This window comes from Lonchura striata, chromosome 9 (assembly GCF_050655825.1).
Source record: "Lonchura striata isolate lonStrDom1 chromosome 9, ASM5065582v1, whole genome shotgun sequence".
NCBI lineage: Eukaryota > Metazoa > Chordata > Aves > Passeriformes > Estrildidae > Lonchura > Lonchura striata.
In genome coordinates this window covers 5,442,927-5,466,775 of record NC_140711.1, presented here as the reverse complement: position 1 = coordinate 5,466,775, position 23,849 = coordinate 5,442,927, and the positions used below count along the sequence as shown (strand labels likewise).

Here is a 23,849-nt window from a genome sequence, read left to right as displayed (position 1 = left end):
CTGTAGCACCGCGCCCCGGCTCCGGTCCCGGCGGGACCGGCCCTGCGGGTACCGGAGCGGACGAGCCGCTCTGCCCGCGCTCTCCCCGGGGCACCGGGCCGGCTCCCAGCCCAGCCCGCCCCTCCTGCGCTCCCGGGCCGGGGCGGAGCGGGGCGGGCGCGGCCATGGCGGGGCGGCTGCTGCTGCTGCGCGGCGCGGGGACGGCGCTGCGGCCGGGCCGGGCGCTCCCCGCCGCCCCCGGGCCGTGCGCTCGCCGCGGCTGCGGGGAGCTGGCGGGGCTGCGGGCCATGGGCTTCAGCCAGGAGCAGGCCCGGCGGCTCCTGGCGCTGCAGCCCCGGCTCGGCCCCGAGCACCGGGAGGCGGCGGCGGCGCAGCTGCTGCTGCTGGGGCTGAGCGCCGAGGCCGCCCTGGCGCTGCTGGAGCGGAGCCCGGCGCTGCTGCGGCTGCCCGCGGAGCGACTCCGGGAGCGCGCCGAGGAGCTGCGGCGCCTGGGGCTGGACGGAGGTAGGGCAGCGAGCGGGGCTGCGGGGGGAACAGCGGGGCTCTGCCGCCGAGCTGCCGGCCGCTGACCCGCTGCCCGCAGGCCGGCTGCAGCGGGCGGCGAGCCGCTGCCCGCAGCTCTTCCACGTGCCGCGGAAGAGGCTGGAGGCGGCGGTGCGGCTGCTGCGGGAGCGCTGCCTTTTCACGGCGGAGCAGCTGCGGGAAGTGCTGGGGACCTGCCCCGCCGTCCTGCTGGAGGAGCCGCGCACCCTCCATCACCAGTTCCAGGTGAGGAGCGAGACCCACGTTCCTGCCAGAACGGGCTGCGGGAATAGGGCTGTGCCTGACACCCCCCGTTCCGCCCGCAGTACGCCTACTTCAGAATGGGGGTCCAGCAGAAGGAGATGGTGAAGGCTCGGCTCTTCCAAATGCCCTTTGCCGAGCTCCGGAGTCGGCACATCTTCCTGGAGCGCCGGGGGCTCTACGAGACCCCACACAAAGGACAGACCCAAACTAGTAACCCAAAACTGAAGGACATCCTTCAGCTCCCAGAGAAAGACTTCCTGGCCAGCCTGGCCTACTCTACTCCGGAGGAGTTTGAGGTCTTCAAGAAGCTGCTGGCTCGAGAGGAGGAGGAGAAGGAGGAAGAGGAGGATGTGGGTGCACTGTACACAGAGGATGATGATGATGATTTGGACAGTGATGAAAGTGAAACAGCCAGGGAGTGAGGAGGTGAGGCTCTGAGGTGCCAGCCCTCCCGGGCTGCTGCAGTCACTGGGTGCTTTGGGCTCCCACACCACACCAGCGCAACCCGGGGTGACTGCAGGGCCCGATGGGTGGGGTACCAATAAATCCCATCTGTCAAATACAACAGCACTCATTTCTCTTCCTTGACCAACTACTTAAAAACAAAACAAAACAGTTTCCATAAAGTGTTTTTATTAAAAAAAAATCAAACAAAAATCCCTAATTTATTTCCAAGACTAGGTTAAAACTTTCCAGCTGCATTACATACTGAGCCAGCTGTAGGGACAGGAGGCTGTGGGCTGCTCTGCTGGCTGGCAGTGGGATCAAGCTTCCTGGTGCTGTGGGGACAAATCCTGTGGATACAGAACTGTCCCGTGGCAGGGCCACATCCACCTCCACAGCCCACGGCAGTGCTGATCTCGTGGCTGACAGAGCAGGGGTGCAAATACTTTGAGACCACAGCTCCAAACTCTCCTGTCTGGGTTTCCCCTTACCCTGCTCTTCCTGGTAGGGAGGGCTGGCTGCTTCTCCTGCCCTGGGAAGGCAGGGCTGCTGTGCTTGCCAGGCAGCTGGGGCAGGACCAGGCAGCCTTGGAGGAGAACAAGGCATGTCTGACCTGTGGGAGCAAAGCTAGAGGTGGTGCAGGAGGGGAGCAGCACACGGGCCAGCTGGTCGTGGCTTCACATTGCCCCTGCCCCCAGGCTGAGCACTGTTAACACTGCTCTGGGGAAGAAGAGGGTGGTGGCAGGAGCACTGAAACTCCTGGGCCCGTCCTGCTCTGAGAGCATCTTCCAAGCTGCTGCTTGAGACATGTGGCTGAGCAACAGAGCCCTGCTTGGCAGGAGGGGAGGCCCTCCCCACCAGAATAATCCCACTCTGCTGGGGCCGTGACGCTCTATACCATAACTGCGATATATCTCTGGTATGTGTTAATTTATAATATACACCGTGTACGTTAATACACAAATCTATGTTTAACTAGTGTTGTCATACAAACTCACAAAAACTAGGAACGTTTCTAAGCTACACTTTTTCTTTCCTTGCCTGCCCTGCTGCAGTGCTGGGTGCTGGTCCTCTCCTCCACATAACCCTGCAGCACTGGTGCCACAGGGAAGTGCAGTGCAAGGGGCTGGCATGTGGGGCTGGCTTCCTCACCAAGCCTCTGCTGTGCCCTGCACTGGTGTGGAGGCAACTGTAAGTGTGGTGGTACTGACATGCCTCATCTGACAGACTTCACCCTACAGATCACATTTTAAATGCTTTTTAGGTACTCTGTTGGCTTCTGAGCTGGATATTTGGTTAAAACCAGGGCTTGTTTACAAAGCAAAGAAAAAAAGGCAGGCAGTAGAAGCTGCCTCAGTTTCCCCTGCTAGAGCAGAGGAAACAGGAATGCTCCTCTACTGCCTGTGCTCACCTCACCACTCGGAGCTGCTCACCGTTTCTAACTAATCTACAGAGGCTGCTCCTCAGAGCGTGTTTTGGGGGGCCAGATTTCAGGTGATGGCTAAAGCGTTTTGGTCTGCATTAAACTGTTTTATTTGAGGGTTATAGGTAATTTATAACCTTGGATTATGAAAGCAGATGCTGTTGGCAAGGAGCTGGGCTGATCCCTGAGTGAAGCAGGGAGCCCGTCGCTTGTGCAGAGTGGCTGGGGGTGCTGAGCAGGGCTGGCCCCCTCAAGGGGCACTGGTGCTCAGCTCCTCAGGGAGAGAGGGGGCCAGCAAAGGCAGTGCTGGGCCAGCAGGGGGAAAGGGAACACTACTCAGTGTGCTGATCCAGCTGCGTGTCCCTAATGGGCTGGAGGAGAGGGAGAGGTTGACACCAGGCAGGAAGGCTCCCCTGCTGTGTTCAACCCAGTGAGCAGATCAGATCTTCCTGGTGTTCAAAAAGCCCTTAGATGTGGAAAGATGAAGCTTCTACTGCTTTAAACCCTGTGGAGGAGCAGGAGTAAAATGAGCCGGTGTGCAGAGTTTGCCAAATGCCCTGCAGCTGGCCTCTTCCCACCCTGTGCACCAGTCTTGTGCTGAGAGAAGGGGACCTGCTGCCTCCAGGACTCCAGCCTTTTTGCCTGGCCCTTTTTATGCAGGAATCTCTTGTTCAGGTGGAGCTGCAGAGCCAGGGGGAAGCAGAGCATTGCCTCCTGCTTCTCTATGCCAGCCACAACCAGGAGCCTTCAGCCATAAGCCCTCACACCCCCTCGACATGGTGGCATGAGCTAGGGTTGTGCCCCAGCCTGCACCGATCTCCCTGACTCCCTGCATGAGAAATGCCCCTGCCTGCATCTGAGGAGAGCTGGAGCAGGTACTTACTTCTATGGCTTCTTCAGTGTGTGACTGTTGCTTGGCTTTCTGGAAGAGAAGAGAAGACAGCACTGTCAGCTCCATGCCCTTTGGCCATTGCTCACAGGCAAGCTCACAGCACTGGCATCCAAGCCTGGGTCATGTCTGCACCCCTTACCCATCCACCCCCAGCCTGGGTGTCCCCATGCGTGCTGGGGCACACCAGGCAGCCACATGCTCCTGTCCAGGATCACAGGAAGGCTGGCACATCCAGTGTGCTGCTGCGGGCTGTACCTGCTGCTTGTCCTCCTGGAAATGGTGCTCTCACAGCTCTCCTTGTAGCAGATATCCTGGTGTACCTTGTAGATTCTCCTGGACCTGCACACACAGGGGAGGTGTGAGTGTAGGGAACAAAAGGAACAGATGTGCTTTAAGGAGAGTGAAGGGGAAGTCTGGGTATTTCCTCTATTTCCTTGCAGGCTGCAGTAGCCAGCCTTGGCAGGAATGAGGCTCAGCCTGCTGTGCTGGAGGACCGATCCCAGCCAGGCCTTCGTGCCTCCACCACAGGGAGGCTGGGGCAGAGCAGAGCCCCCCATGCCCTGGCACTGCATCAGGGCTCCCCCAGCCCTCTGCTCACAGATGGAGAGGCAGCCAGGAGCTGGATGGGATCTGCTTCTGTCTGGGGGTCACACACACCAAATCCAACCTTGCTGCCATGTGGGTGGGTAACAGCAGTATGGGGCTGTCACTTCAGCAACACCCTGCCCTGATGCACAGCTGGGGGTGGCCACAGGGGCTGCCAGGCTGCTCAGCCTGCACTGGGGAGGGGGCAACTGCCAGCTGGGGTTGGAGACGGCCTTGTGCTCGCTCTCCCTTCCCCAAAGCCGAGCTGCAGGGAGACATCCCCAGCTCAGAGCACAAGGGGAAGGGGGGAGCATAACCTGCAGGCAGTACTCACAGATAGTGGCAGGTGCCTCCTTCCCACACTGGCAATGACCTGGTTTCCGAGTACAGCCGCGTGCACCAGTGTGGCACCTTCTTGCAGGCTGCTTGGGGAATAGGAGAGGGGAGCTATCACTGAGCCCATCCCTGGTCCTGCCTGCCTGTGCCTTGTGGCAAGGGTCTGTGAGACCCCTCTGGCTTCCTGGCCATGCTGGAGGGCTGGCCTCAACACAGCTGACCCACCAGCAGAAGCAGAGCCCCCAGACTCACACTGCCTATATAAGTCTCTGGGTAAGGCAGGGGCCTGGCTTGCCAGGCAGAGGCAGAGAGATCAGCCAGGAGCAGAGACCAGACCTGCACTCATCTCCTCAAACTAAAAGCAGAGCCCAGCCCTTCTCTCAGCTGCCAGCATGACACAGATCTCTAGCAAAACCTGGGCACCGTGGGAGCCCCTGGCTGCTGGCAGGGTGTGCTGGGTGACCTACATCCTAGGGGACATCCTGTGATAGGGACAGCCACCAGCCTGGCACTGCAGGATGGAGCTTGGCCCTTGGGCACAGCCTGGCACTCACCCAGCTGGCAGACCCGGCCTTTGAAGCCCGGGCGGCAGGCGCAGTGGTAGGACTCATCATCTCGGGTACAGGTGCCTCCATTCCTGCAGGGATTCTTGGAGCAGTTCTGCCCCTCTCCTGCAAAACACGCTCGACCATCAGAGCCCAGGGCCACAGCTCAGCCCTGCCAAGCCCCTGGCATTGCCAGGGTGCTCCCAGGAAGAGCAGGTGCCTGCCATGCCTCCAAGGAGGGCAGGCTGGTGCTGAGCAGGTTGCCTCTGGGGCCAGGGCTGGGTTCCTGCTGCTGTGGGTCTCCCCTGGGACTTACTCTTGCTCTTTGCCTCACGCAGCTGCAGTGCCAGACTGTCCCAGCTGGACACCTCTGTGTTCTCCAGCTTCACTGGAGCCTCTGGCTCTGGACAATGAGAGGATTAAATGTCACCTTTCAGGCCAGAGCCAGACCCAAAGGCAGCCCCTCCAAAGGGATCCAGCCTGCCTGCAGCTTTGGGGCACTGGTCAGGCCTGAGGCAGTGCTTTAGCCCTTCCCAGCTGGCATCCCTAGAATTCGGGTGACACTCTCACTACTCCTGTAAGGGGCTGGGACACAGAGTCCTGGGGAGACAGGGGCAGAACCAGGATGTGCAGTGAGGCCAAGGGCTGCACTCAGGTGTGCCAGGCCCCTTCCCCACCCCATGGTGTGGGGTTTGCAGGTGCTCTAGGGTATCTTGGTTTGGCACTTGGGTTGGTCTCCACTCTTCTGGGGATGGAAAAGGGGGGCTACATCTGGACTAGTGAGAGGTTTCTCACCCAGGCACCTGCCTTGGGTGTGAGGCTGCCCTTAACCATGGGGGCTGAGGTTGCTGGGCAGGCAGGAGCTGCACGGGAGGGCTATGGAGCTACTGCTCAGGCCCCTGCTGCTGCTGGCAGGGAAGAAGGGCAGCCTGCCTCTCATCAGCAAGGGTTGTTCTCTGGGCTCCCCCAGCCAGTCACTCCTCTCCTCAGGCAGGTGTCTAACAAACAGAGCAGATGTTTGCCTGCCCAGGGCCAGTGAGAGGGGTCCACCCTCCTCTCTATCTCCTCCAGCCCTACAGCAGCCTGCCTGGCTGCCACCTCAACTTGCAGGGAGGTGCAGGAAATGGTATTGGATGACAGGAGCAGGACACAAAGGCATGAGAGCACTTACGTGTCTTCACAGTAATGGATTTTCCCAGCGCAGTGCCAAACCTGGCACTGATCCTCCCTCTGCCATCCATCAGCTCCGTGAACCTGGGACAGGAGAGCCATAATAGTACAGGGCACTGCAGGTGCCCCAGGCTCTGTGTGCTGGGGCTCATGGCAGCTGTATAAAGCATTCACTGGTGGCATCAGGCTCTGTGCAAGCCCCATGGGGGAACTGCTGTCAGGGTAAGGGGCCTGGCTGAGAACCCCAGTGGATGGGTAAGAGGCTGCATCCCAGCAGGAGCATGGCTTGACCCTGCACACTCCTGGGCATGGAAGCTGGGAAAAGGGACTGGCTCAACCTAGTGCTTGGTCAGAGTGGAAGAGCCAGGAGTGCAGAGGCAGTGCCTACCTGGGGGCTGGTGAGGGCTCCTCAGCTGTGTCGTGATCTGCCAGCAGGCGGAGCTCCGGCAGGAAGGCTGGGGGCAGCCGGTTTCGCAGAACCCGGGGGTGCCCAGCTTGGCTCCACCGTCTCTCTGGGGCCCCATCCCTCTGCACTGCAGACCAAAGGATGAGGCTTAATGGAGGCAGTGTCAGCCAGCAACCAACCTCCCAGCCGGTCCCATCATCCCATCCCATCATCCTCAGGCTGCCAGGTGGCACATGGACACTCTCCACACACCGAGGATGTAGGTGCCCATTGCAAAGCTGGAGCTCCGCGTCTGCCATTTGCTAACCCTACAACCTCCATCTCCCATTCCAGTGGACCTGTGTCCTTGTCTCCACAGCCTGCTGCAGACACCCAGTGCTGGGGCAGCAAAGGCTTGTCACTGTTGGCCACCTGGTTTCCACCCCCTACCCCACTTCCCTGTCATCCCATTTCCTCCCTTGTGCTGCAGCAACCCAGCAGAGCCCCGGGAGCACTCACAGGTGCTGACGTAGAGGTGGATGGGTTCACTGTGCACCTGGCCTTGCTCCGTGTTCTGCACAGCTGTCAAGGACAGGTGGTAACGCTGCCCGGGCAGCAGGTCCCGCACCGTGTAGGACACGAGCTTCCCGTTGGGCACGTAGCGGCTCTTGACGCTCTGAGCGGTGGTGACATTGATGATGTACCCCTCCATGGTGCCAACGGGCGGCTGCTCCCATGCCATGGACACAGAGGTGGCGGTGACGTGGGAGGCGGTGAGGTTTTGTGGGGGGAGAGGCCCTGTGGCAGGCAGGGAATGGGGAGGAAAGTGGTCAGTGCTGGCGTCCCTGAATGGTCGCCACCCTACTCGCTCACATCACCTTACAAGTGTGCCAGGGCCCAGCTTGGCTGGCACTGCCCCAACGAGCCCCAAGCCTGTTCCAGCCATGGAATGGCTGGTTTGAGGGCATGAAATGGCAAAGTTTAAGGGGATGCTCAGCACTAGGTCCTTGCCAAGACAGACAGAGCCTCACTGCATGCTGACACCCAGGTCAGCCCTTGCCTTCTGATTGCCAGACAACGGGATGAACAGCGCTCATACATGGGGCTGGGTTCATGCTGGTCCCAGAGACTGAACATTTGGCAGGGGAGGACATGCCAATGTCTTTCCTGGCCTCCCCAGCCCTGCCTGCACACCTCCTACGTGCTGTGCTGGCCAGACAGTCTGGCAGCTCCTACACCTCTCCCTCCCCACAGCTTTCCTGCCAAGCCGGCATGGCAAAGGCAACCTCACTCACTTGTCCACACATGAAAAGGGGCTGTGGCCAGGCTCTCTGAGGGGTGGTCTTCCACTCCCATGCCACTCAGAGTTGTGACATGGATGATGTATCTCTCTCCTGGCTGCAGGTCCCTGTGGAGGAAAAAGATAGGGTGGGAAGGGGTAAGTGAGGCGACCTGAGGGAGCAGAGCCCTGGCACCCAGCAGCACCCCACTCACAGGAAGGTGTACTTGGCCACGCTGCTGTTCAGCTCCACGGTGCGGCCTCCCAGGTCCCCCATCTGGCGGATGGAGACCCTCACCCTACTGACAGTGGAGTGCTGGAGGCGGTGGAGAGCCCATTGCACCGTGATGGCGCTGGCAGTCACATTCGTGATCTCAAAGCCTTCCACCGGACGCGGTCCTGGCCGGAGCAAGCAGAGAGGACTGCGGTCATCGTGGGTCACCCCATCCCTTCCCCACGCACCCCCAAGGAGGGTGCTGCTGGCACCTCTGGATCACCTTCCCCAGTGGAACAGCTCAGTGCCACCTCTCCCACTGAACTCATGCTCTCCTCTCAGTCTCCAGCACGAGGGAGGCACATCTGTCTGCCCACCCCCAGGGCCTGCTGCTACTCAAAGCACCCCGAGGCTGTCCCCTCTGCCCCAGCCCCCTACCACAATGCCAAAGGGGCTGTAGTGTCCAGGCCCAGCCCTAAGCATAGAATCCTCAAGGCTGGAAGAGACCTAGGAGATCATCCAGTCCAACCATCCTCCCAGCACTGCCACTATAAACCGCAATAAACCTTAAACCACATCACCCAGCACCAGATCCAGATGCTTCCTGAACAGCTCCAGGGATGGTGACTCTACCACCTCCCTGGACATCCTATCCCAATGTTTGACCATCCAAAGAGTGAAAAATTCTTAACTACTATCTAATGTGGATCCCCTGTCTTGGCTTTAGGCCATTTGTTCTTGTTCTCTCTCTGCAGGCATGACAGAAGAAAACAACCTCCACCACATTACAAACTTCTGTAGGGGAGTTTTGGAGAGTGATGAGGTCCCCCTGAGCCTCCTCTTCACAAGGCTAAACAAATCTAGCTCTTTCATACCTCATAAGGTATGTTTTTCTAGACCCTTGACAAGCCTTGTTGCCCTTCTCTGGACATGCTCCAGTGCCTCAATGTCCTTTTTAAAGTGAGGGGCCCAGAACTGAATGCACTGCAGCCTCGACAATGCCAAGTGCAGAGGGATGATCACTTCTCTAGTGCTGCTGGGCACGCTGCTCTCGATACAGGTTAAGATGCCATTGGCCTTAGCCATTTGGGCACACTGTTGGCTCGCGTTCAGCCTGCTGTCAACCAGCACCCCCAAGTCCCCTTCTCTTGAGAGCTCTTGAGCCACTCCTCCCCCAGCCTGGAGCTGCAGGAGGCTGCTGTGACCCAAGTACAGGACTCAACACTTGGCCTTATTGAACATCATGGTGTTGTCCTCAGCCCTTTGAGTGTGCCAAGGTCTCTCTGCAGAGCCTTCCTACCCTCAAACTTGAGATCAACACTTCCATCCAACTTGGTGTTGTATACAAATTTACTGAGGCTACACAAAATCCCTAGGTCCAGACCATCAGTAAATACATTAAACAGGACCAGCCCCAAACCGAGCCCTGAGGAACCCCACTAGCAGCTGCTAAGTCCATGGGGTCAAGTGGCCATCCTGACCCCAGCATCCAGCCATGGCTTGAGGCCACAAGAGATGCTGTGCCCAGCATTATGCTGCCATCTCTTCCCCTGGGCTTCACTTGGTCTCAACCTGCTGTGGGAGATGGGGCTTTACCACCACCATACTCCTCTCCTCAGAGGCCATCTGCTTTCCTAATTCTCTCCATCCTGTTTGCATTTGATTTCCACACATGCCTGCCCTAAGAAGTGGGATCAAATTTTCTCTGCCTGTCCGTGCCCCAGAGGCATCACTGTGCCCCTTCCTCCACCTGTGCAGCAGAGGTCCCTGACAGCCCCTGCCCTTGCTGCCATGCTCCCACTCCAAGCCCAGCAGTATGGCAGGATGACTGGTCCACAGGATTGCAGAAGCCCCACTGCCTCCCTGGCATGGCGGCTCCTCATACTCTCCTGGGCACAGTAACAAGGAGCAGAACAGCCTGGCCCCAGTGAACAGGGTTCAGGAGCAATCCCCACTGCAAGCTGCCTTACAACCCCTGGACAGGGTGAGCCACAGGGTGTCAGGCCTTTTACTCACAGCATAGAAAACAGCGATTCTCTGTGCCAAGCATTTTCCAGAGGCCCCCAGCTGGATTTTAGGATCTGTACCAGCAAACCTGCCAGGTTTGATACCATGCTGGAGCTGGTGGCAGGCTGGAGGTGGCAGTACAAACCCTGGCACCTGCAGGGGCCGCACACGCTCACGACCGTGATCCCCCTGGGGACGCTACTCACTAGTGCGCGTGGTGAGCATGACGGGCCTGCTGATATCATTCTTGTTGTTCACGTTGCGTTTGACTGAAAAGACAGAAATATTGTAGGCTCTGCCGGAGGTTAGTGCCCGCAATTGGTGGGCAGAACGACTTCGGTCCACAAAATCTGTCCTGCGGTAAGAGCCGTCGAGGGATACGTACGTCACGGCGTAGCCGTCAATGAGTTGCCTGGCAGCTGCGTCCTCAGGTGGGTGCCAAGAAATCAACACACCAGTGTCCTCCACCCTTTCCACCTTTAATGAGGTTGGTGGCAGCAATTCTTCAGGGTGTGTGCAAAAGCAAAGGGGAGAGGTAATGCCATGAATCTTTAGAGAACAGACCCTGTCAGCAAGCGGCAGAACAGCGGCGATAAGAGGACAAGGTCCTCGCTTGTCTCACTCGGCACATCTGGCAGGGGCTCTCTGGGTGTAAGTCACTCCTGGCTCAGTGGGCACAGGAGGAGCCAGGGCGCCAGGAGCATTCCCTGGTATCACTGGTGGCCAAGAACTTGCCACTGCGGGATGGGGTGAGGGGTTTGGGGGAGGCCAGTGCCAAGAGGCTTCCCTCGGATGCCTCTGCCTCCCCTCCTGAGGGCATCCGAGGGATTGCCGTTGCTGCGGGGGAAATCTGTCCCCCATGTCCTGGTGCCTGCCAAGCTCAGCACCTGCGGCAGCGACTCAGCATGCCAGCACCCACCCATGGCATTGGAGGGGCATGGGCAGCCCTACGCAAGGTGAGCCCCCAGCCCTGCCTGCCTCAAGGAGTGCTGCTGGTCCCGGATGGTGTGGAGCCCCTCGTGGGCGGTGGGCACTGCCAGGCTGGCGTCAAGCCCCACATCACGTCCTGGTGCCGCTGCTGAGGGCCTTTACCTTTTTCGCAGTTCTTGCCTGTGTAGCTGACTTTGCAGGTGCAGCTGTGGGTGCCATTGCTGGGCAGGCAGTAGCCTCTGCTCCCACAGGGGCTGGAGAAGCACGGGTCACTGGCTGTGGGAGAGGTGCCAGTTTGGCAGTGTCAGCAATGCCGCTGACCCTGGGGCTACCCTGCGCTGCCCTGCCTGCCTCACCTGTCTCACAGTGGTAGCCGAAGAATCCCTCTGGGCACACGCAGAGGTAGGAGCCCCCGTAGCTCTCACACTCCCCTCCATTTCGGCAAGGGTCTGACTCACAGGCATCCACTTCTGGAGCGGGGAGAAGGCCGACAGTGAACAATGCCAGCAGCCAGCTCCCAGCTGCCATGAACAAGCAAGAGCAACAGACCCCTGAGGGGGCAGATGGGCAGAAGCACAGCCCAGAGTTTGGCACAGCTGGGCTGGACACTGAAACCTGCACTGTCCACCTTGGTGCCCACATCCCCAGGAAGGGGTGGACACCTTGCAAAGAGAGTCTGTCACTGGTGGACACTTCATTCCTTGCTCCCTCCCCAGCAGAGCGGTTTCAGCTCTGCTCCAAAACTACAGGTAAGGAGGTGCAACAGTGAGCAGCTAGGTGACGGCTTGGGGTCAAGGTGTCCAAGACAGTAACCAGCCACCTGGCATGGTGCCAGCCCTAGCAGTGTCCTGATGGCCACAGTCCAGCCTCCCACTGACCCATAAAGAGAGAGGCCCTACCTGTCTCACACTGGGTCCCCAGGAAGCCCTCGGGACAGTAGCAAGCAAAGGACCCAGGGAGGTCTTGGCAGGTCCCGCTGTTCTTGCAGGGCTCCGACTGGCACTCGTCAACATCTGGGGTCCAGTGGAAGAAAAGCACCAGTTCAGCACAGATGGCTGGTGGCTACGGACAGAAGCTTGGAGAGGCAGCACTCCTCCCACAGGGCTTGGACCCTTCCCATGTCATCTGCTTCCCCAAGCCCAGTGGCCAGGAACATCCCTGCTCCTGGATGCCCACTGCCTCAGGCCTGCCCCTGAAGAACATGGTATGGGATATTCCTTCAGGGACACCTGGGAACAACTGGCAGTGTGGGGCTGTGCCAAGAGATCCATCCCACAGGGTGCCTGTGTCATGTTCCCTCATCTAACTTCCAACAGCCCACCTTCTCCTACCACTGTCCTCTGCCAGATCCCAGGGAACTGGGCTGGAGCCACCTGCCAGTCTCACCACCTTCCATGCTGCCCATTGTCCCCAAACAGGAGTAGCATCTCCCTGGTGGAAAATCCTACACTTGGCTGTGAGTCCTGGGAGAGAAGCCCTTACCTCAGGCTGATCAAGCACACACAACTCCTGGCAACCTAGCTCCTTGCAATGGAGTTAGCAATCCACCGGGGCTTTCCCAAGGGTGGGAGGGTGAGGAAAGGACTGTGACAGTCCTGGAGCATGCCTGGCGTGGTCTCTTACCCAGCTCGCAGTGGTAGCCAGTGTAACCTGGCTCACACAAGCACAGGAAGGAAGAGACACGATCCTTGCACTGGCCACCATTCAGGCAGGGCTGCGACTGGCACTCATCAATCTCTAAAGGCATTTGAGCAAGGGAGAGACATAAGTACAAGACAGGGATTCCAGGGGAGGAGGCAGCAGACAACTGGAGTACATGTCCTAGGGTCACCAAACCATGGTTGTGACCACGGGCCACGGGGATGGTGTCCCAGGGCTTGCCCACTCCCCAGAATTCCTCACCATCACATTCGGGGGGATCGCTCCAGACACCTGGCACACGGCAGACACGGGGATGGTTGTGCTGGCTGAGGATGTAGCCTAGCTCACACTGGTATTCAGCCAGTGAGCCCACCTTGGTGGAGTTGAAAGAAGCCTGGGCATGCTTCACCTCACTGGGGATGCCACAGTCGACCTCTGTGGAGAGACAGGGGATGAATGGGGCCCACAGAAGAGCCCCAAGTCCCCAGTCAGCAGGGGAAGTGCAAGGCCCTTACCAAACTGGCAGTGCTTCCCTACATAGCCCACGGAACAGGTGCAAGCATAGCCCCCGCCAAGGTCCTCGCAGGTAGCCCCATTCTCACAGGGGCTAAGAAAGCAAGGGGAGAGCACTGGAAGAAAAGCAGAGCAAGGAATGAAACCAGAGCCGGCCCCCTTCCCCTTCCAGCAGGGCACAAGGAAGAGTTGCAGGAAAGGGGACTCAAAGCAAGCAGCAAGCTCCCAACAGTCAGGTCCATCATCCCCCCAGGTAGTGGCACACCCTCCTCAAACCTACCAGTCTCGCAGTGCCGGCCAGTGTAGCCTGGGGGACAGTCACACTTGTACTTGCCGATGTAGTGGAAACAGGTGCCTCCATTCTGGCAGGGCCCCGAGGCACAGGGGTCTGGCTTACCTGGGGACAGAAGGCAGGCGTGAGCCTGGTGGGGCAGCTGCCACCTCTCCTCCCTGCGGGGGCCGGGGGCTGTACCGATCTCGCAGTGCTTGCCGGTGAAGCGGTAGGGGCAGGTGCAGTGGTACTCGCCATCCGCCTCCCTGCAGGTGCCCCCGTTGCGGCAGGGCCCCGTGCTGCAGAGCCGAGGCTTGGCTGCAGAGAGAGCCCAGAGCGGGGTCACCCAGAGCCGCTGCCTCCCAGCAGCACCCCAGCACCCCTCGCTGCGGGAAGCCTGACTGCATCCTGGTCCAGCAAGCACAAAAACTACACCCGTGCAGACGTGTACTGGGGCCTTGGGAGCCAACAGCTGCATGATGCTGGGAGACAGCTGGCTGCTCCCAAGGGTGGAAGTTGTGGATGTAAATAAAAAACATCAACACTGATGGTGTTGTACAGAAAACAATTGGATCTGCTGCTACGATTGTTGGGTGTCATGAAGGGAGTCCTTCAATCCCTCCCTCTTCCCTGTAGGATGGGATGGGAAAACCTGCACCAACTTCCAGCTCTGCAAGGAACTGTTCATCTCCCAAGAAGGTCCAAGCCCTTCTTCCAACCTCTGCCAGGTGCTGGGGCACAGGGAGCACTGTGGAGGTACCTTTCTCGCAGTGCATGCCAAGGAAGCCTTGAGGACACTCGCAGATGTACGAGTCATCATGAACGTTGCAGGACCCCCCATTCAAGCAGGGCTCTGAGTCGCAGGGGGATGGCATCGCTGCAGAGCCAAACACAGGGCATCACCGAGGATATATGGCCAGGGGTACAAGGGCAGCTTCCCCTGAGGTGAGGTGAGGGCACCCCCTGCTCACCCCCACCCCGGGGCTGTGCCTGCATCCCCATGGGGTCTTACTGTGGTTGGTGCCGTAGGTGGTGTGGCAGACACAGAGGTAGCTCCCGCCATACTCCATGCAGTACCCACCGTCCGGGCACTGTGTGTTCATGTTGCAGGGTGTCGTGGTGACTTCTGCAAACACATGGCCAGTGTCAGCCTCTTTCAGTCAGTGGCAGGAGGACACCCAGATGGAAACAGGAGTCTCCTAACTTTGCAGGGTCCAATGAGACAGGACAGATCCTCTGGCACAGACAGTGCAAATGGCAATGCCCAGCCTGGATGCTCAGTGAGCTTCAGCAAGGAAGTGCACAAAGGCCTTGACTCCCTCCGCACCCATGGGAGCTGGGCTGAGGCAAAGGCTGGGAGAGGCACTGCTCAAAGTGGGAGCAATGGAGGTGGAAGCATTGCCATCTCACCAGGTGACAATATTTCCAGGTTCAAATTCAGTGTGTCCCTCTGGCACTGTGCTAGGCCCAGGCATGGGCAATGCCCCCTTGCTGACCCACAGGCTGCCTGACTCAAGCACCTTTGAGGGAATGAAAACACTAGGCAAGAAGCTTTCACTTACCAAATTCACAGAGGAGACCAAAAAACCCTGGAAGGCACTGGCAGACGGTGACGTTCCCCTCCAGACAACTGCCCCCATTACGACACTCACAGCCCTCAGAGAGCTCTGCAAGAGAGGAAACAGGAGCTTCCCAGGACCTCTCCTGCTTGTGGGCTGGGACAGACAAACGGCCTTGCCAGATGCCACTCACAGGGGAAGTTCAGGTGGGCAGCAGCCCTGAGGCCCTCAGACACACAGGCACAGCCTCCTCCAGGAGGACAGACCTTCTGCTCAATCCCAGAACCCTGAACAGGTTCTCTGGGGCTGCTGCTTCTCCCTCTTATGAGCATGAAAGCTCCCCTTGACATGCTGCACCCCACTATCAAGTCCCCTTGGCTGTACTCACGGTCTCGACAGTCCTGTCCAGTGTAGCCCTCCTGGCACTCGCAGACATAGCCCTGCTCGGTCTCCAGACAGCTGCCTGCGTTCTGGCACGGCTGGGAGAGGCAGGCGCCGGGCATGCGGGGCCCACCTGTGGGGAATGGGGAGCCTGAGCTGGAGAGGTCCAGTTTGGGGCTGGAATACCCTCTGTCCCAGGGATCCTGCCGGAGGTTCCAGCACGGTCAAGCAGCTCCACACAAAGGTGTTCCCTACTGGCAGCACCATGGCTGCTCTGCACATGCCAACCACCAGTTTCAACAGTGCCTATGACTAACATAGCCCCTTTGCAGCCATTTGTCCATTCCTGCCCAGTGCCCCTGAGTGCAGTTCCCATGCCAGGCTGGTCGAGGCACAACCTCACGCACCGTACTGGCAGTTGTTGCCATAATAACCCGGGGAGCAGGTGCAGATATAGCGGCCAGGGCGGATGTAGTTGCACGTCTGCCGATTCTGGCAACTCCGGTCCTCGCAGGAAGATGAATCTGGTAAGGGGAAAGCAAGGAAGTGAGCAGGAGGAGAGCCTGGGCCACGATGGCCAGCAGAATATAGGGCACACAGTTCCTGCTGTGGGTGACGCTGGGGCACAAGCACCTGTCTCGCAGCGCTGTCCCACAAAGGGCTCCAGGCACACACAGGTGTAGTTATCGACCAGGTCAATGCAGTGCCCGCCATTCAGGCATGGGCTGGACTCACATTCATTCACCTCTGCAAAGGGAAGCCAGGAAAGGTTGTCAGGTCATGTGTGGGCACACCCAGCTCACCTGGTGCTTCCCTCCCAGCCTGGATGATGCTCAGGTTTTCCCCTCCAAAAATTACATCCAGGAATGAAGCTGACTGGGAAGGAAGCTTGCCAAGGTATGAAATGTCACCATCTCCATCCCATACCTGTTTCTGTCACCCACCTGTTTGGCAGTCCTCCCCTGTGTACCCTGATTGGCACAAGCATGCTGCTGTCCTGTTAACCACCTGGCAACTCCCACCGTTCTGGCACACCCTGTTCTCACACGGTGATTCTGCTGCAGAAGAGCATAAAAATAAACCAGAGGGACAGGGGTGTCAGCCTAGGCACAGGACCAGCACATGGCACCCTCTACACATGGTGATACCAGGCCTAGGCAGAGCATGGACTGGAGGCACCCATGCACCTTCTGTCAGGGAGGGGACAATGGTCATGTGCCCAGCCATGACTGTTCCCAAAACCTGTCCTTAGGCAGCTCAGCTCATTCATCCCCCCACACCTCCTGGAAGTCAGTATGCTCTGCTGGGCATTTCTCCCTCCTTTCCTTCCGCCCCCACAAGTCAACTCCCTTCTTGCCTTTTCCACTGGTGCGGCAGCTTGCTGGGAGCCAAATGCTTTGGCGGCACTTCCACTGGCAGGCAGAGGCCAGCAGTGGGGGAAACCTGCAACCACGGCCCCTGCCAGGGACTGGGAGGGTCTCCCCTGACTTTGAAGAACTTAGGACTAAAGCATCACCTGCAAAAGCAGGGCCTGCAAGGCTTGTTTGAGTACTGGCTGCCAGCTTTTCTGGCTAAGGGAGTGGTGGTGGAAGAGTGCTGGCAGCAGTGCTGAGCGAAGCCCTCAGAGGAGTCAGCAGAAGGAAAGGCTCGTGGCCAGAGAAAAGTTTCTTTTGCCTGAAGCAAGCTGAAATCCAAGTTGGCTGTCACAAACTGCTAGAGCCCAGCAGCTACTGCAGGAGCCCTGGTCTGGAGAGCCCTCCCAAGAGCAGAAGTGCCCCCCCAAGCCTGGGGTCTCTGCTTTTCAAGTTCTGCACTGCTCACCAATTTCGCAGTAGTTGCCTCTGAAGCCTGGCGGGCACCTGCAGGTGAACCTGCCGGCACCGTTGAGGCAGGTGGCTCCATTCTGACATGGGTGGGAGAGGCACTCATCCACATCTGAAACAGAGCCCCGGGTGGGGACAGGAGCTCAGGGCGAGGACAGACACACTGCCAGCAGGCAGCAGTGACACCAAGAGCTAGACCTGCTCCCTGCAGCAAAGTGCTCACCAACATGGCACCTCTTCCCAGTAAAACCGGCCAGGCAGGAGCAGGTGTAAGAGGGGTTCCCTGTGATGCAGTCCTCAATACACTTCCCCCCATTCAGGCAGGGCCGCAGTGTCAGGCAGACAGAGGCTGTGGGAACAGGCAGTGATCCCTGTCAGCCCCCACCCTGGCAGGGCTCACCTGCCACCTTCCAGCCACACCAGTGCCTGGGTCTTCCCCTGCACCCGCCCAGCTCCCTGTGGTGCTTGGGGAGCCCGTGGGGCTGCCTGCCTGATGGTGGGGCAGGGGCTGCTCCTTGTGGGCTCCCCTGGGATGGGGCAGTTTTACTCCTCCTGTGCAAGGGGGAGAGGCTGCACAGGTCTGCAGCCTGGCTATGGGGCGGTCTGCTCCACTGCCTGAGAGGACATGAACATGCCCTCACTTATTCAGGGCAGAGGGAAAGGGGACGGGAGAGCCCATGTACAGAAAATCCACCGATAACGCAAGACACACAGATCACGAGTGGGAAAACACGGCCAGGGGGAAGTGGGGATGAGGAACCGGAGACCAACAGCTCTGTGGGGGATGTGCCAGGACCCCTAGAGTTGGGAGCATGGACCAGGCCCTGGCAACCTAACCCCACATGGCAGGCTGGCATTCATCAGCCCTCCATTCGGCTCAGTCCAACGTTTGAGGACTGATGGACCTATGCATCCCCCAGGGGTGCTGGCCCCTCATGCCCTGCCTGACATTGGGCTGGCAGGGGCCCAACTGTGTGCATCACCTCCTCCCCAGCCTCCCTCATCACTCCCCGCAGGCTTCTTTAAACTAAGAACTCTTCCTCCCCTTCCCATTTGCTCTCCCAGCCGTTCCCAGCCCCAGGGCAACTGCAGCTGGTGCTGAAGACAGTCCCCGCATAGCTGCCTCCCCTCCCTCCCCAAAGCCCTTCCAGACATCTCTTCCACCCCGCGGAGGTGGGGGTTGAGGCAGGGAAAGGTGGGGCTGGAGAACAGTGTGGGGTTGGGTTGGGAGTTAAGTAAACCTAACTGCTGTCCTCTTACTTGTATTGCTGCAGCCCCCCACTTGCACCTGGGCATCATCGATTCTGAACACCCAGCGCCCGGGGATACCCACATTTGTCGTCATCTCCACGTCAGCGATGTCATCGGTGCGGGATCCGGGGATGTTGAAGTAGCGCTTTCCATCACCGGCGTTAAAACCTGCCTGGAAGGACAAAGGCAGAGAGTAAAGAGACATCACTAATGCACGGGAAAAGGCAGCTGGAGCACCTGGACTCATCTCTCTTGTCATGCGACACCACTGGTGGCACCACTCGGACCAACTTTCCCTTTTCACATGCCACAGGCTAGCATTCAATCCTGTTCACGTGACAGGACAACAGGGTGGACACTTGGCCTGCTCAGGCCCTTCTTGGGAATTCAAATCCCATTTGCTTCCTCTCCACCTGCAGCATCCTGCCTGCTGCTGGCTGGCAAGCAGAGAGCCAAGCATGGATCAACTGTCGTTAAATCCACACATCCAAGTGGGTACTGGGGTTTTGCGGGTGCGGGTGTTGGTTTTTTTTCCCTTTAACACAACAACACACACAGGGATGAAATAAAACTACAAGCAAAAGCTGTGCTAGCCGTGGCAGCTGCTCTTAAAGGCTGAGGTTAGGAAGGAAAAGGGACTATGAAGCAGCAGCCAAGGCAAAGATCTGTGGTTTTGGGATAACAAAGCCCCCTGTATGGTCTCAGCTTTGGGAGCCAGAGCACACACAGATATTTAAGAACTCTGAAGAAGAAAAAAAAAAACAAGCAGGGGGAGATTTTCCACCTCGAAGAAACCCAAACAGGAGCCATGAGCTCACAAGGCAGATGTGCTACCCAGGCACCCCAGGGGCTGCATTTGCCACTTACCTGTGCTGCAATGCCACCGAGCCCAGCAAAGTCCCCCCCACTGCTGGCGTGCATACCCGTGGTCCAGGTGATGGACTCATAGTTAAAGATGGTGAAGGAAAGCTTGCCATCCGTGATGAGGACAATCTGGAAAGTGTTTACCTGCAGCAGGGAGGGGAGGAAAGCAGTGAGGGACAATGAACCAGTCCTAAAATAAAGTGACAGAAATGACATTCAGCAAAGGGGTGTTCCCTTGAACACCAGTTCCTCCTCTATGAGCAAGGGCATTAGAGTTTAATTATTTTTAATCCTAAATTGTGATCCTGAGCTAGAACAGCTCAGAGGAATGGGAAAAATGAGGGAAAACATGGATATTGAGGATCTGGAAGGCAATAAGTGTCTCCCTATTGCCCAAGAAGGCTGATGATGTAAAGCCTCCACATGGCACAAAGAGGAGGGTTTGGTATTGCTAGCCCAACATTACTCTGTCACAGCAAGGTATGATGACGGAGCCATCATGGTCAACTGAGCTCTGCTGACAGCTCTGTGCCAAGTGGAAGGTCTGGCACCACACTGAAGGCACACAGGTGGGGTGGCTGCTTTGCCTCAGCTACTCACTGGTGAAAATGAGTTGCCCCCAAAGAAGGTGACTCGGTACCAGGTTGCAATGAAGACCCACTGCGCAGAAAACCCTGGGAACTCAGGGAAATACTGGGCAATGTCCCTGCTCGCTCTGTCCAAGATGGGCTGCTCGGTGCTCTCTCGGTAATATATTTCACCTGCCCGCCGATTATCCACATCTGCCCAGAAAGCAGCAACCACACGCCGGTCCTTGGAGATGGGAAAGGCCACCGGCGTGAACTGAGACACCTCCTTCAGGAATGAGATGATCCCATTGTTATTTACCTGCAGAAAGGAAGGGAAAGAAACGGGTGGCCACAGTTGACTCCTGCTGCCAGCAGGAATCCATGTTTTAGAGGTGCTTTCCATTTCATCTTTCTCTCCCCCTCCCCTTTCTACAAATATTGGAGCGCTTCCCCTTCCTGTCCTTAGAAGCAGAGACGTGCCTCAGCACCCACAACACCCCCAGCCCCCCGCCCCAGCCGCCTGCTCACTGGAGCGCGGCTGTGGGCCACTGCCCGAACAAACCCAGCCCTGTTCTCCAGGCCAGGGAAAGGGGAACAGCTGCAAAAACTGCAGGAGCCTGCGCATAAAACAAACAGTGCCCGGCGCGTGGGGCCAGCTCACGGCACTGCTCTTGGCAGGGGAGAGGGCCTGAGCTCGCTCCCCAGTCTCACGGCTCACAGGCAGCCCATGGGGATGGACTCTACTGGCAGGGGGGCTGTGGGCACTGGCCCAGGGTGGGAGGACCCTTGCTCCATCCATCCATCCATCCATCCATCCATCCATCCATCCATCCATCCATCCATCATCAGTATGCACAGCACTCCGGGTGTGCCAATGGGCTCTTGATCCCCAGGTGACCAAGCACAGCCACGCCATGCAAAGCCCCCGGTGCTTCAGCAGGCTGCTCTCATTAAAGTGTGGGATGTCAGACCCCCAGTGTGAGATACTTCAAGCTGTTCCTCAGCACTAACTAATTGGGGCAATTAGAGTTCTGGGATGCCTGGCCCATGGATGCATGGCAGAGGCAGCCTGAGAGCAAGGAAGGAAACTGGAACTAGTGGATGTTGCTGCCTGGAGTGCTACTTCCCAATGTAGGGATGCAGTGGGAAATGAGGAAGGTAAAGAAACCCCCTGCCTGCCTGAACAGGGATCAAAGGGAAATGCTCTTATCCTGAGCTCCCAAATTCCCTGGAGGAGACCCTGCCAGCACTCTGCCACAGCACCATGACCAGCAATCCAGTCAGCTCCAAGCCACTCTGTTCCCCAGCCCACAAGCAACCGTGGGACAGGCAGGAATACACAGACTGCAGCCAAGCTCTCCAGGCAGGATGCAAAAGGGGTCCTGGTACAGGCAAGAGGCTCTCAACTGGAGAGAGCAACTCTGGCACGCAGGCAGGCAGTGGTGTCACACTCGTGTGCCAAGAAGGTGCTGGGAGCCGGCACCCCCAGGAGCCATGTGGAAGCCAGAATCCCTTCACCCCAGCTGCCAGCACACCCAGGCACAGGGGGCTGAGCTGGGATGGCCTTGTGCAGTCCCTGGGGGAGGTCCCCAGTCCCTGAGGAGGGTTCATAGCCCCTCCATTTGAACACAGGGCAGTCCTTACTGTGACTAAGGGAAAGAGGATTCTGTTTTCCCAAAGCCTCTGTAACCCCACTGTGTCCACAGAGGAACATTCTTCCCTTGATTAAAGCAAGATGGGAAAGAACCAGAGCCAAGAAGGGCTTTTTTTTTGTTGTTGCTGGTTTTTGTGAAGGAGGAGGGGGGTGGCTGGAGGCAGCCCTTGAGAACAGAGGTTTCCAGGTGAACTCAGCCCTGTGCCAGTCCCCCTGGACAGCAGCTCCCTGGGGAGGAGGGCTGATGCCACATGGACTTCTGTGCTGGGGGCAGGCAAGCTGGCCCTGCAGAGCCGTGGGGGTTTAGCTCAGGGAAAGGGGATGTACTGTCCTCTGATCCCTGCAGCCCCTCCAAGACCTAGAGCCACACTGTGGATCCTCTATGGCACAACCGTCATGTCACCTCGCTTCTCCCAGCCCCTCCTATCCTTCCACGGTGGCTCAAGCCCCAAGCCTGCATCCCTCCCACCCAATGGCAGGGCTGGTGCTTTGATCAGGGGAAAAACACGACCAGGAAGGACCAAGAACCCCCTGCACTGAGCCAAGGCAGTGGAATGGTACATGAGCCCAGCTCTGGGATGGCATCAGGGCAACGCTCAGCCCTCTCCTCTGCCACTGGGTCTGGGCCATCATTAAGCCCAGAGCAAACCAGGGAGATGGGATCAAGACGCTGAAGGATTCACTGTGCCAGGTGGAAACCAGCATGGGAAGCCCAAATCTCACTTCTGGATGCAAGACAGCACCACCCAAAAGAGTCCATGGACAGCCAGGCGCTTGGGCTTGCCCCTCTGGCCACAGCTACAGGGGACATGATGGGCCAGGCATGATTTGAGTTCTTTGGCCACAGTCCCCTCCCGGTGGCTTAGGGGTTGCAAGGGAGTGTGTCACCAGTAGTGCCAGCAGCCCAGTGTGCGCAGGGAAAGGCAAGGGAATCGGATGTACAGAGTGCACAGCCCAAAGTGCAGCTGTCTTTATTGTACATCACACCCAGAGCCCACCAACCCCCCTTTGCTGCAGCAAAGGCCACCACGCTAGGGCTGTAACACACCAACTCTGGGCTCTTGCCCACCAGATGTATCCAGCTCCCTGCTGCGGGATCCCCCAGCGTGTCACCAAGCCAGTCCCACAGGGTGTGGGTACGCATGCAACACCGGCTCCAGCCAGGGCTAAGTCCAGGCTCCCCAGCGTGGGTGGGAGCATTCCCAAGGCAGTGGGGCCAGGATCCTCGCTGGGGACCCCCACACTGAGCCAGGGGTCCTGCATGCTCCCCAGGCCCAGGGCCCACTGCGCCATCCTCGGCACACCGCTACTCCTCTGATGCCTCCCGTTAGATGGGGACCACCTGATGGCCCCCAAGGAAACTCGGATTCATCCAAGCAGGACAGGAAAGAGGAAATAAGGGAAAGGGAAGAGGAAGAAATAAACAGAAAAGAGGCAATTAGAGGGAGGGGAAAAAGCGGGATAGGAGGAAATAAATAAGAGGGAGCGAACAGGAGGAAACGCGCAGAAGTCAGTGGAAATTACTCACATAGAGGCCGGTGTGCCCCGCACCAAAGAAGGGGAAGGGGATGGAGAGGGGCCGGAGCTCGGAGCCGCCGTCGTCCTGCTTCCGCGTGGCGGCGTCGCCCTGGGCCGGCCCGAAGGGGTAGAAGTCGCCCAGCGGCACCTCCCCAGCGGCCCACAGCCACTCGCCCAGTGCCACCAGCACGGCCCAGCCTGCCAGGACCTGCATGGCCGCCGGCAACGCCGCTCGCCTCTCACGGGGGCACCAGCCACGGAAGCATGGCGGGGGCGGGGCGGGGCGGGGCGGGACGGCCGCGGAGGGGCACGGGGAGGCGGTGGCGGTGGCTGCCGCTGCCCTGGCCGGGGCCGGGAGCCGGAGCCGGGAGCCGGGAGCCGGGAGCCGGGAGCGGCGCTGCCCGCTCCTGAGGCTCCTGAGGCCCCTCAGCCCCAGCGCGCCCCGAGCGCCCTCACACCGCCGGCCGCGCCCCCGCGCCTCATTTGCATAGCGGGGTGTGGCCGGCCAATGGGCGCGCGGCGCGCGGGGGGCGGGGCCGGGGGCGGGCTCCCCGCGGAGCGCGAGCGGCGGGGGTCCCCCCGTGCCGCCCAAAATCCACGCGTGGGCACAGAGCCCCCTCCGTGCCCAGCCGCGGCCCCTTAAAACACGGGCCTGGACGAGGAAAGTAAAAAACAGTGAAGGAGAAAAAAAACCTCAGTAATTTCCCTTTTTCCCCCTGTTTTTTTGGCTTTTTTTTCCCCTCCTCCTTCTCCTCCCCCCCGCGCTTTTTTTTTTTTTTCTTTTTTTTTCTTTTTTTTTTTTTTTTGAG

General features: G+C 58.8%; 2 protein-coding genes across 12 annotated transcripts; one reads left to right on the top strand and one right to left on the bottom strand.

Moving 5' to 3' along the window:
• The first annotated feature begins 149 nt into the window (after positions 1-149).
• On the top strand, positions 150-1,351 carry MTERF4 (mitochondrial transcription termination factor 4). The gene is made up of 3 exons (XM_021547039.3): positions 150-504; positions 584-768; positions 849-1,351. The coding sequence occupies exons 1-3, from the start codon at positions 165-167 to the stop codon at positions 1,206-1,208; spliced, it is 885 nt and encodes a 294-aa protein (XP_021402714.3). The 5' UTR covers positions 150-164; the 3' UTR covers positions 1,209-1,351.
• A 51-nt stretch (positions 1,352-1,402) lies between these two features.
• On the bottom strand, positions 1,403-23,476 carry SNED1 (sushi, nidogen and EGF like domains 1). 11 transcript variants are annotated; one of them, XM_021547034.3, is made up of 33 exons: positions 23,051-23,368; positions 19,900-20,187; positions 19,303-19,443; positions 18,445-18,607; positions 17,408-17,533; positions 17,183-17,296; positions 16,306-16,419; positions 15,995-16,108; positions 15,769-15,885; positions 15,369-15,494; positions 14,984-15,088; positions 14,434-14,547; positions 14,182-14,298; positions 13,623-13,739; positions 13,431-13,547; positions 13,153-13,266; positions 12,899-13,072; positions 12,620-12,733; positions 11,896-12,009; positions 11,353-11,466; positions 11,159-11,272; positions 10,273-10,569; positions 8,061-8,244; positions 7,862-7,974; positions 7,086-7,364; positions 6,570-6,714; positions 6,183-6,265; positions 5,328-5,414; positions 5,021-5,137; positions 4,465-4,552; positions 3,801-3,884; positions 3,537-3,575; positions 1,403-3,158 (listed from the first exon to the last, which is right to left on the bottom strand). In XM_021547034.3, the coding sequence occupies exons 1-32, from the start codon at positions 23,252-23,254 to the stop codon at positions 3,539-3,541; spliced, it is 4,335 nt and encodes a 1,444-aa protein (XP_021402709.3). In that variant the 5' UTR covers positions 23,255-23,368; the 3' UTR covers positions 1,403-3,158; positions 3,537-3,538. The 11 variants fall into 11 exon arrangements, with proteins under 11 accessions (XP_021402709.3, XP_085443711.1, XP_085443706.1 ...); XM_085587585.1 differs by having other exon boundaries at positions 10,273-10,335; positions 23,051-23,359; XM_085587580.1 differs by having other exon boundaries at positions 16,306-16,416; positions 23,051-23,359.
• Between the last annotated feature and the right edge of the window lie 373 nt (positions 23,477-23,849).